At 45.3% G+C, this 13,067-nt stretch overlaps 1 protein-coding gene across 6 annotated transcripts in view; it reads right to left on the reverse strand.

Annotated features, from left to right (window-relative positions):
• DCAF1 (DDB1 and CUL4 associated factor 1) overlaps positions 1 to 13,067 on the reverse strand; it is a 127,914-nt gene that overhangs the window by 73,801 nt on the left and 41,046 nt on the right. For all 6 annotated transcript variants that reach the window (XM_045024126.1, XM_045024128.1, XM_045024129.1 and 3 more), the window contains 4 exons: positions 12,759 to 12,832; positions 10,366 to 10,479; positions 2,008 to 2,145; positions 424 to 927 (listed from right to left, as the gene is read on the reverse strand). In XM_045024126.1, coding sequence (XP_044880061.1) covers positions 424 to 927; positions 2,008 to 2,145; positions 10,366 to 10,479; positions 12,759 to 12,832 — 830 coding nt within the window. The remainder of the gene's footprint in view (positions 1 to 423; positions 928 to 2,007; positions 2,146 to 10,365; positions 10,480 to 12,758; positions 12,833 to 13,067) is intronic.

Raw genomic sequence — 13,067 nt, forward strand, 5'->3', positions numbered from 1 at the left:
GGCAAAACAGAGATCCCCTTCACTCCCAACTCATGAGTGAGAGAGTGGGACTGTGACAGCAGGACTGCAGTGGGCACCCTCCATGCCACAGGAGCCATTACAGCAGTGGGGTGATCGCCCTTGTGGCCAAGGGCTCATCTTCCTCCTCCTTGCAGTCCTAGCCAGGGATCTCTACTCTGTCCTACCCCTCCCTGTATCTTGTGACTCCCGAAATCAGGTGTCACCGGTGCTGAGGCAGCACAGGAAACCCTCTGCCTGGTGTCACCAATTGATTTGTTTTAGTCTATTTCAGTGTGTCAACAGAAATCAACTTTCACTGACAATTACTGATTAAAAGCAAATCTTGCCAAGAGTAAAACATACAAAAGTCTCATCAAAATAATTAAAACTCAGTCCGCTTCCTCCCCTCCCCTATATGCTCACCTCTTGGTATTCTCCTAAGGGGGTCAGGTACTGCAGAATTAGTCTCTGTTCTATGGCAGGAGTCAAAGGGTAAAGGGTATAGTTGGTGCCAATTACCCATGGGGACATTTCTGACCAGCTGCTGTTGGATAACTCAACAAACATCCGCTCTGGCTCTGAAGAAGAGAAGCCCAGTTTTTGTTTGGCCTTCCGGAAGCTGTCTCTTTCATGCTGTTTCCCTGATTTGCTTTTCCTTAGTCCCATGTCCTCAAGCTTTGTGGCAGAGTTCACTCGACTGCTCGTCTTGTGGCTTGAATCAAGATGAAAAGAGATGTCCATATCCCCAGCAACTTCCTCCTGTTCCCCATCTACTGCCATCTCCCCATAGTCCATATCCACAGCCTCTTCATCCAGAGGCAACAGAGGTTCCGAAGGCAGCTTCCGAGGACTGGGACGCTTGTTTTCCTGTTTCATGGTCATTTCATTACCCTGTAGCTCCCGTAGCCGTCGAAGAACCAAAGCTACCTGTCATGCAAACAAACAAGTAAAAATGTATCCACTGACTTCATGTAGTAACCAAATAGAGCATCTAGCCTGCTCCAAAGATTGGCCATTACCAGATTTGTAAGTCTTCTCACGCTTACCCTAGATCCAGGTCTTTAGCATAAGGCATCATGCATGCTGTGGTCTGCATTTGGGCCAGAAATAATCTGCCTCAAATATTTAAACCTAAAGAATTCTAATCAAGCAAAAGGGAAGGTACTTTAAGCCATAATTGCTTCCTCTATGAATAAGGTCAACAATACCCAACATCCTTATGACTGATGAAGAGATGGCCTGGGAGTTGTAATCAACAACAGAAATGCTATAGCCAGAATACATATGCTAGAAGATCCTTTGTGTCCCCTGCATGTTTCCTCTACTCCCTTAGTCTGTGGCAAGTGCACACTACCTCTGCAGCAGTAATTATATCAAACTTGACTGAAGTTTCTACAAAACTCTCAAGCCCCAATTTCACCTCAGTTGTGCAAGAATGAACTTAATCCTGCTCATACACTGATGTATCGTATTCACTTGAGAGCTAATTTCACCTGTCCCATATGTATCTAAATTTATGCCATTTATGTGTTGACAACTTACATAAGGCATCACAAAACTAAAGTGATAACAGGCTTCATATAAAAAAAAAAGTTATTTCACGTTAAGTTGTTTCTTTGTTGTTCAGCCTTTCATTTTATAGCATGTGTCCAATATGTGAGCTTTGACATGTGATAGCTACGGACTTTGAGTGGAATATTCAAATGCACTTAACAACTCCCATTGACAGTCAACGGTACTTGTGTTCTTAGCTCCCATAAGCACTTTTGAAAATGCCACCCACAGAACACAAGAAATTGGGTCACAAAACATACCATCAAAAAAATATGCCTTCAGGGAGAAGGTGAATGAACCAAAAGGCATTTACTCCTTCAGTTTTACTATTCGAGCCACTAAAGCGTGCATAAAATACTATTTCATAAATGTCAGCAGCCCCAGGCAAATAAAAAAGGTTTTATAATTTCATGCCCCTCTCACGAAAAGGAAAGCATCTCATGTGGACATTACCAGTTGAGAGTTCTCATCTCTGTAGTTGGCAGCAATATCTTGGTTTTCCATAGCACCTCCTAGCAACCCAGTTGCATATGTCCTCAATGGCTGATCCGCCTCTCGGGCCCACTTAAATAGATTTTCAACTATGCCTTCCTAAAGTAAAACAAAAAAGCCATTCAGACACTAAATTTTCCCGTCCTCCCTCCCACCATCAACTGTGTGGAGGCACAGTTCACCTTACTTCCCATTATTCATGTTCCTCACCAACAATTTACATTACATGGTTTGGGTCAGGATTTCTATGTATGCAGAATTCACTTACATGTTCATTTGGCTTATTGCACAAGAAAGTACCAGCACTCAGGAGGTTAACACTGACTATTTGGCCTAATTCTCTTCTCAGTTACACCAGCATAAACCTGAAGTAATTCCACTGATCTCAGAGGAGTTGCTTTGGATTTACACTAGTATAATGAAGCAGGATCTGGCCAAAAGTGCTTTGCTTCAACAAGACATTGTATTATTCTTTATGGCCAGATTGTGAACCCCCTTACTCATACAAGTAATCCCTTTGGAGCCAACAGAACTATTAATGAAAGTAATTGCTCATCAATGAAAATAAGGGATTCCTTAATCTGGCCCTAAATCCAGAATACTTTGGTGCAACAGACACCAGTGGAAGCGTACTGATCATTTCACTAAGAAAGAGAAGCTATTTTTTGTAGTAAGAATGCCACCCAACTTCTGTTTGAACAAAATATCTGACAGATAAGAGCTAATCCAGACAGAATTCAAAAGTGAAAAGTAACAAAGCCAAATCCTGCTTTTCTCTTGAAACAGTATCACTGACCCCAAAGCATAACACAAAGTTTCATTAGCAGCTACTACTATGGGGCTCTGATACATAATTGGAATCCCTACCCTAGCCATTACAGTACTAATAATAGAGTAATAATAACTGGGCATCTAGAAGGTCATGTATTGCTGCAAAGAAATCAGAACCCTGAATTTACCTCTCAAGATTTGAGTAGAACAGATGTTTAAAATGTGGTCTAGTTTTTATTTTAGTGAATTACTTTATATACACATGTTGTCAATTTTAGTTCTTTCATATTTTCTTCTTCAAGAATGTTTTAAGAGCATTTAAATTAATCTTTAAAATCCATGAAATGTGAAATACTTTGACCACTAGAGGGCCATATTATTCCCAGGAACAAACAAAACTATTAAATAATGGCAAAAGTAACCAGCACACAAAGAATGAAATGCAGTGTAGTTTACAAAAAAATCTGTATGACTGAAAAAATGTTATAAAAAAATTAACAAAATTTACTGAAGGGTTTCATATCTTTGAAAAAAATTCAGATAAAATATAGAACCCTACTTATGGAGAAATTATGGTATTAAAACAAGCCTTGTATTGACCAAAAGCACAAAGTTCTAACATTTGATATTGTCAGGACACATACCAAAAATTTTCCGTTAAGTTCAATCATACAGAGGGAAAAATGTAGTGATTTTCCTTTCCAGGTTGTCCTGGAGTCACTACTGAGAATTAATTTTAATAGTAAATAATATCACACTTAGTACTTATGTAGCTTTTTATAAATATTAACTAGTTAACCTTCACCACCTCCGGAGTTTGGTATTGTCTTAGGGCATGTTGACACCTACCGATGCAGCTGCGCTGCTGCAGCACATCTGGCAAAGACACTCTATGCTGATGGGAGAGAGCTTTTTCGTTGGCATAATAAAACCACCTCCACGAACGGCAGAAGCTATGCCGCCGGGAGCAGCTCCTCCCGCAGACATAACACTGTGCATATGAGCACTTGTTGTTGCTTAGGGCGGTGGTTTATTCACACCCCTGAGGGACATACATTATGCTGAAATAGGCTGTCACATAGACATAGTGTCAGTTTTACAGAATGGGCAGATAAGTGCAACTGACTTGCTGTCTCCCAACCCTTTGTTTTTCACAGATTAACAGATTTGAAGGCCAGAAGGTGACCAATGTGATCATCTAATCCAGGAGTGGCCAAACTGGGGCTTGCAAGCCACATACGGTTCTTTAACAGTTAAAGTGCAGATTGCTGAGCCCTCCACCCACCCCACATTCTCCACTTACCAGACTGGGAGGGGAAGAGGAGAGTTTGGGCTTCTGCTCTGCAGCAGGATAGTGGGACTAGGGCCTTTTGCCCAGCAGGGAAGGGGGTCTAGAGGCTTCCGTCCCGAGGGAAGTGCTTGCTGGGGCTTGGGGCTTCAGCCCCGCTCTTGCGGTGCACCCAGTTCTCGAACTTCTGAAGATTATTGTATGTGGCTCAGAGGATCAGTAAGTTTGGCCACCTCTGATCTAGTCTGACCTCCTTTACAACACAGTCCACAGAAATTCCACAAAATAATTCCCAGAACAGATCTTTTAGTAACATCTTGATTTTAAAATGGTAAGTGATGGAGAAAATCCACCACAACCTTTGGTAAATTGTTCCAATGGTTAATTATTCTCACTGGTATAAATTTACACCTCTACCTCAATATAACGCTGTCCTTGGGAGCCAAAAAAATCTTACCGCATTATAGGTGAAACCGTGTTATATTGAACTTGCTTTGATCCACCGGACTGCACAGCCCCGCCCCTCGGGAGAATTGCTTTACCATGTTATATCCAAATTCGTGTTATATTGGGTGGCGTTATATCGAGGTAGCGGTGTATACTATATCCAGCCTGAATTTGTCCAGCTTCAACTTCTAGCCATTGGATCACGTTATACCTTTCTCTGGTAGACTGAAGAGCCCATTATTAAATATTTTTTCGTCATGCAGATACTTGCAAACTGTAATCAAGTCACCGCTTAGCTTTCTCTTTGTTAAACTAAACAGACTGAGCTCTGAGTCTATCACTATAAGGCATGTTTCTAATCATTTAAACATTTTTGCGGCTCTTCTCTGAACCCTCTATAATTTAGCTACATCCTCCTTGAATTGTGGGCACAGAACTGGACACAGGGTTCCAGCAGTGGTCACACCAGTGCCAAACGCAAAGGTCAAATAATCTCTCTACTTCTACTTAAGAGTCCACTGGTTTCAGAGTAGCAGCCATGTTAGTCTGTATCCGCAAAAAGAACAGGAGTACTGTTGGCACCTTAGAGACTAAAAAATTTATTTGAGCATAAGCTTTCGTGCATAGAATGGAACATATAGTGAGGAGATATATATACATACAGAGAACATGAAAAGGTGGGAATTCCCATACCAACTCTAAGAGGCTAATAATTAAGATGAACTGTTGTCAGCAGGCGAAAAAAAAACTTTTGTAGTGATAATCAAGATTGCCCATTTAAGACAGTTTGACAAGAAGCTGTGAGGATACTTAACATGGGGGAAACAGATTCAATGCGTGCAATGGCTCAGCCATTCCCAGTCTCTATTTAAGCCTCCTCAGCAATGTGACACAGCATTAAAATGGTGTGGTGGTAGCCAGGGCCGGCTCCAGACCCCAGCGCGCCAAGCGCGCGCTTGGGGCGGCATTTTGCCGGCAGGGTGGCAGGCAGCTCCGGCAGACCTTCCGCAGTCATGCCTGCAGGAGGTCCACCGGAGCCGCAGGACCAGCGGACCTCCCGCAGGCATGACTGCGAAGGGTTCGCTGGTCCCACGGCTCGGGTGGACCTCCTGCAGGCATGACTGCGGAAGGTCCGCCGGAGCCGCCTGCCGCCCTCCCAGCGCACCCTCCGCAGGCACGTCTGCAAGAGGTCCCCTGGAGCCGCGGGACCGGCAGCGTGCCCCCTGCGGCATGCCGCCCTGCTTGGGGCGGCCAAATTCCTAGAGCCGCCCCTGGTGGTAGCAGCAAAATTTCCATTTTAAAAGAGGTGAAAAAGACCTAAAAAAAATTGTCTTCTGGATTATAGTAACATTTTTATATGTTGATTGTAGTTTATACACTGCTGTAAGGGCAAAACTTTCAGGATCCCCTACAGAAGCAAATTCAGAGAGTAAATCATTCTCAGAACATACTCTCAAGGTAGGTCTACACTATAGCTGCTACAGCGCCATAGCATAGACACTTCCTACATGGACAGAAGTTTTTTTTTTTTTTTTTTCCTGTCATGGAGTTAATCCATCTCTCCAAGAGCCAGTAGCTAGATCAACGAAAGAATTCTTCTGTCAACCTAGCCATGTCTACCCCGGGGGGTTGGGAAGTAGGGCACCCTAACTACAGAGGCTAAGGACACTAAATTTTTCACAGCCCTAAGAAAGGTAGCTAGGGCGACATAATTTTTAAGTGTAGACAAGGCCTCAATAAGCTGTATAGGGCAGGACTCAAACTCTCAGTACATGGGTGCCACTCAGGTTCAATGGCCAAAGCATGGCCCCTTGAGAAAACCATTAAGGCCAGGTCTACACTACAGACATATATCAATCTAACTATGTCGCTCAATGGTGTGAAAAATCCACACCATTAAGAGACAGTTATACCAACCTAACCCTCTGTGCAGACAGAGCTATGGCAACGGGAGAACTTCTCCCATCAACACAGCTACCGCCTCTCAGGGAGGTGGTTTGGCTACACCAACTCAGGAAGCTCTCTCATCGGCACAGGAGCGTCTTCATTTAAGCACTACAGAAGCAAAGCTGCATCACTGCAGCTGCTCCAATGCAATGTTTTAAGTGTAGACCTGCCCTTAGACCTGGTCGACACTATAAAATTTACTGGCATAGGCCAGGTCTACACTAAAAAAATTAAGTACACCCACCTTCATCACTCAGGTATATGAAAATCCACACTCACAAGCAATGTAATTAAAGCTGACCTAATCCCCGATGTAGACAGTGCTAGGTCTATGGAAGAATTCTTCCACTGACCTAGCTTCTGCCTCTCAGGGAGGTGGATTGACTACGACGACAGATGACCTCCTCCTGTCACTGTAATGAGTGGCTACACTGAAGTGCTTCAGCGGCGCAGATACAGCACTGCAGCTATGCTGCTGTAGCTGTTTAACTGTAAACATAGACATACACCGCTACCTCAATATAACACCACCCGATATAACATGAATTCGGATATAACATGGTAAAGCAGTGCTCTGGGAGGGGGGGGCCTGCGCACTCCGGTGGATCAACGCAAGTTCAATATAACACGGTTTCACCTATAATGTGGTAAGATTTTTTGGCTCTCAAGGACAGCATTATATCGAGGTAGAGGTGTAGTTGTGTCAGCTGAGGAGGAGGGGGAAATCACACCCCTAACTGACATAGCTATCCCAGCAAAGCCCTAGTAAAGTTGCAATTATAACAACAAAAGAGTCCTTATTCCTTTCAGGCAACTGATTTAAACTTAACTTTTTCACTGGCATATAAACTCTCTCTCCAGTGACAGCGGGGTGAGGGGGTTCTGGCATAGCTCTACTGGTACATGTATACCGACAGATCCTTTTAAGTGTAGACAAGGCTTTACTCCAACGTCAAGCTGCCTACAACATTCTTGCTTGCAACAGATCCTCAGTCTTGCAGCATGTGCGTGCAGAACTTTCTCTGGCTTATCAAATTGGCCCAAGTTCCATTGTAGATCCAAATTTTATCCTAAAGAACTTTTTAAATGTTGCTTCTCAAAAAGGGCAGTGGATGCCAGACACTAGTTGAGTTCAAGTCTAAATGAGTAATATCGGTTTGAGGAGGATTAGTCACAGTTTTAGCCCCAAGCGTGTGCAAAAATATATTACAAGACCCATTTTTTAAGGGGGCTGTGTGTCAGGAGCCAGTTGCTTAAACAATCTCAAATATAGATAACAAGGGGTATGATGCTGTGTAGAAGAAAGATGACCATTTTACTCCTGAGAGCATTCTGCACCAAAAAAAATTAAAAATTCTGCACATAATATTTTAAAATTCTGCAAGTTTTATTTGCCAATAAATAAATGCAGAGGCTCCAGCATGGCAGTGCATGAAGGTTGGAGATCACCCTGCAGCCTCCCCACCCCGCATCCCGGGGACACGGACTCAGTGGTAAGGCTGCACTTGTCTCTGACACAGCACAAGGCCTGGCCTGCCCCAAAAACACTCTGGGGCCCTGCCCCTCTGCACCAGGTGTGAGGCAGGCAGGCAGGATGGATTCAAGTGTGGGCTGGCGTGGGGTGAGGATTTTGTGTGGGACAATCTGGGTGCAGGCAGCTCAGTGGGGGGGGGGGGGGAGAGGGCAGTTCCAGATGCAGGGGCAATGGGACTCTGCAAGGGCTTCCAGGTGAAAGTGCTGGGGGCTCAGCGGAGGGGTCTGGAGGTCTCAGCAGGGGGATCTGGCTGCTGGGGAAGTGGGGTTTGGTGGGGGCTGGGTGCAGCTAATTGGGGGTTAGTGGCGTGGGGGTCTAGATGTGGGAGCTCAGGGTGGTGCAGGGGGTTTGTCAGAGTGGGGGTTTGAGTGCAGGAAGCTCAGTGGGGGGTGGTCTGGGTGCAGAGGTGGTGTTCTGGAGGCAGGAGATCTGGGTGCAGGGAGCTCCAGGTGCAGGGGTTGAGGTTCAATGGGGTGGGGTTCAGGTATGGAGGGCTAAGGGGGTTCTGGGTGTATTGGGTGAAGCTTGGCGGGGGTAGGTATGGGAGGTCCAGATGCACGGGGGTTGGGCGGATGGGGGAGCAGCTCCCTGTACAGTGCCCCTGACTCCCGTAGCTGAGAAGCGATGGGGGCAGGAAGCAGGGGAGGATGCTGAGCTTCCTGCAGCTGGGGGAGGTTTCTGGAGGTGGGTCTGACACAGCCCCAGTCTCTCCTTGCAGGGGAAGAGGAAGTCCCATCCTCTCCTGCCTTCAGCCCAGCCAGGATTAACAGCTGATCCGGGCTCAGGGTAGGAGCCACTGGCTTGGGTGTCCCCAGCCCTACGGTGATTTACCTCTCCGCCGGCTGCTCTGGGTGCCTGAAACAATGTACCTGCGCAGCTAGGGAATGGTGTGTGACTGCTCTTGCAGCTTCCCTTTGCTTCCCTGTCAGAAAGTCATTTTTCTGTGGGGAAGAAATCTGCGGGGGCCATGAATTCTGTGCACGTGTAGTGGTGCAGAATTCCCCCAGAAGTACCATTTGTATCATTGCTGCTACCACTGTTACACAATTGCAACAAATCTTGTACAAAGTATGTCATATAAGATGTCAATGGAAAAATTACAATTGCTAGGTATGATTATCTTGTCTATATCCATGTATCATTTTTGTATCTGAAGTTATGAATATTGGCTATGTACTTGTATCTTAATCATGTGTTGTATTCCTGTGTGACACCCCCCAGAGAGAATTTATATTAGGGCTAGACAGTTATGTGTTGATGGCCTATCAAGGACACTCCACTCTCTGAATGGGCCATTGAAGAAACTCATCCATTCCAGATAGCTCTTCTCACTTCCCCTCAGATGCAAATGGCCACCCCCTGTGATTCAGCAAAACATGTAAGGGTACATAATATGCTCATGTGACCCTGGACTCCATCTTGGGCCAGTAACTTTCCACATTCAGGGGCGGTGGGATTTGTTTGGGACAGTAAATTTAAGTAAATAAAAGATCCTTGAGACACCTAATTTGCCTCTTTCCTGCTCTAATTCTCTGGACTGTGGATTTACAACTAAAAGCAGCATCTTGAACTATAGATTGAAGACCCTCCAACCTTTTGGAAGTTACCAGAGAGACTTCACAAGCCTGCATCTATTCCATCACTGCTACAAACCTGACATAAAGACTTTGCAATCATTTGTGTGTATATGACGTATTTTATAACTCTCTTCTTTTATTATTAAAACTTTAGTTAGTTTACTAAGGATTGGCTGCCAGAAGAATATTTGTGTAAGATCTGAGATACATATCGATCTGGGGTAAGTGTCTGATCCTTTGGGATCAGTAAGAACCTCACATATGGTGAAATGTGTTTTCAATAACCTCTCACTATATCAGACTTGGTTGTCTGGATGGGAGCCAGGGGCTAGAATGACTAAAGGAGATTGTGTCTGACTTCTTATCAACCAGTGTGGTCAGACGTGCTGCCTTCCTCCTTGCTTCAGGGGTGCTCAATTCCTGCTCTGGCCGAGGCCCTGCCCCCATTCCACCCCTTCCCTCAAGCTCCCACCCTTGCCCCACCTCGCCCCACCCCTGCTCTGCCCTAGGCCCTGCCCCCACTCCACTTGTTCCCCCAAGCTCCCAAGCCCACACCACCTCTTCCCTCACTGCCTCTTCCCTCCCAGTTCCAACCCTCCCCTGAGCGCACTCTGTCCCCACTCCTCCCATTCCCCACAGCGCCTCCTGCACGCCGTGGAACAACTGATATGTGGCAGGTGCTGGGAGGGAGAGAGAGGAGCTGATCAGCAGAGCTGCTGGTGGACTGAATCAGCGCCTATCAGTATACATGTTACCTTTTCCTGAAAGACAACGGCAGTTTCCAGTCCTGGCATGATGTCCAGAAGGAGTCGGCAGGCAGCAGTATTTAATGGAGGTTCCCTGCTTGTCATCACGTAAGCATTCACCAGCTGGGGGAAGAATATCAGGAATAGGAGTGGCCTGAAATTCAACTCTGACTCAAAACAGTGCAACACAGTGAAATCATTAGTGACTCCCCTAGCTTCACAAAACACGGGAGCAAAGGGAAAGATACCAGTAGTATTGTCAGTGTGTAAAGCCTTGACCTACACACTTTAGGGCTTGTCTACATATATAGCACTGATGAAGACGCTCTATGCCGACGGGAGAAGCTCTCCTGCCGACGGGAGAAGCTCTCCTGCCGACATAAGCGCTGGTGTGGACAGTGCTCATGTCGGTGTTACTTATGTCGCTCAGGAGAGTGGTTTATTCATACATCTGAGCAACGTATGTTATGCCGACAATCTATAGTACAGACATAGCTTCAGAGAGAGCATAGCCAACTGCCTGGTGACTTTTCCTCTCTGTTGTATCAGAAAAGAAGTGCAAGGACAGCACAACTTATTTTTCTCAGCCAAATGAAGTTCTCTCTTCTATACTGCTCACCCTGGACTGATCTGTAAGGCTACAATGCCTATACAAAACCAGCTAATCAATGATGGCTTAAGGCAGAGGAGAACAACCGGCATTTACTTCGTTTAGAAAATTCAATGCACAGGATTTTTTCTTAGTTGCTTGTGTCCCTTTTCACTGAGTCTTTATAGTCTTACAAGTGATATGCAAGCAATTTGGGGAAGGGTCCATGTATTAATGTGAGTTTTTAGAGGGCCTAGAACAATAGGGTTAATATTAATTCAGGCCTCTGGGTGCTACTGAAATTTAAATATTAAATAAAAGATGTTGTAAGTACAAAGCATTAGCAGTGCAGGAAAAGAACCAGTAACTCTTAGTCCTCTGCTCAGTCCCCTAGAACTCATTTTCTTCTCCAGCTCACGCAACCAGTCCAGCATGTAAAAGCATCCACAGGCGTAGCCTGTAATCATTAAAAACCATATAATGCAATAATTCCAAACTAGTATTAGAGACTGTTTTAACAGTTTACCTGACGAATCTTGACCAGGCCTGACTCCATTTTTCTTATTTATATTACAGTAAGTCCTCCCGGTTAACGTTATGTTACTGATCAATTAGAGAACATGTTCGTTTAAAGTTGCGCAATGATCCCTTATAATGTTTAGCAGCCGCCTGCTTTGTCCACTGCTTGCAGAAAGAGCAGCCCATTGGAACTAGCTGGTGGAGGCTTGGAACCAGGGAGGACCGGCAGCCCCTCTATCAGCTCCCTGCTCCCCTAAGTTCCCTGTGTGGCAGCTGCCCAGCAGGCTATCAGTTACAGGCAGCTCAGCTGTCCCTCCCCGCACTGCCATGTGCTGCTCCTGCCCTCTGCCTTGGAGCTACTACCAGGAGCCTTCTGCTTGCTGTGCGGGGGGAGGAGGGTGGCAGAAGAGGGGTGCTAATGTCAGGGTGTCCCTCCCTCCGGCTCCTGTACCCCCATCTCCTGTACCTCATCTCCATGGGGGGGGACACTACAGGGCTCAGGACTGAGGGAGCTTGCTGGCAGCAGCTGCTGTCTCAACTTGCTAATCTACCTAAAAAGGCAATGTACTTAGAGTGGGATCAGCGTACTTAAAGGGGCAATGCGTGTCTCTCTCTCTCTCTCTCTCACACACACACAGGGTGTGTGTGTCTGTCACTCTGTCTCCCCTCTCTCCATTTGTGTTGCCTTGTAGAGTGTGAGGCTATATTAACAACAATGCATTACCCTTGAGGGCTCAGCCAAGAGCTAGTTCACCATTTAGCAGTAAGGCATTCCCCGGGAAATATCCCACCCTCTGACTTCACCACCTCAACCAAGCTTCACAGTCATCATTGCTATATACAGTATTAAATTGCTTAAAACTTTTGTCTGGTGAAAAAAATGTCTCTGGAACCTAACCCCCCCCCTCCCCCATTTACATTAATTCTTATGGGGAAATTGGATTTGCGTAACATCGTTTCGCTTAAATAAACATTTTTCAGGAACATAACTACAACGTTAAGCGAGGAGTTACTGTACATCAGTGTATGCATGATGATTTACATTTAGAAAACTTCCTTCCCTCAACTTTAATAGAGGGAGGCAAATCATATTTAACCCTGTTTTAAAATCAGAATTTGGAAGAAATATTCCTAACAGTAGAAAAACTCCAACATGGACTGGACTAAAAACAAAAAACACAAGCACTGAGGCTAACCAGCCCAGGGCAGATAAAGACAAACCATTACAGGTAACAGGGAAGCGTCATCACTTGCCAATTATAATTCTTAGGATAAATGCAAATGGCAAACCTACCGCATTCATGAAGTCGTCATTCTTAAAAAGTATTCTCAGCAGATGGCCCAGCATACACTCTGGATCTGCTCGACCTGGCAAGGCACAAAGAAGGGGCTGAGCTAGTCATTCAAACCTTCTTAGCTAAACAAAATATTAAAATAAAAAATGAATGGAAGAGCAAAGAAAGGAGACAGTCGCTTGGTAAACTTGACAGCTCTAAATGGCTTGTCGTTTAATAAGCTCTAGGCTTCATGGCCAACACTGAAGTATAAAACTAGGTCATGCCACAGAAAAACTGGCTGTGGGATACCTCAATTAGCAGGATCA

Source organism: Mauremys mutica, chromosome 7, assembly GCF_020497125.1.
Source record: "Mauremys mutica isolate MM-2020 ecotype Southern chromosome 7, ASM2049712v1, whole genome shotgun sequence".
Lineage (NCBI taxonomy): Eukaryota > Metazoa > Chordata > Testudines > Geoemydidae > Mauremys > Mauremys mutica.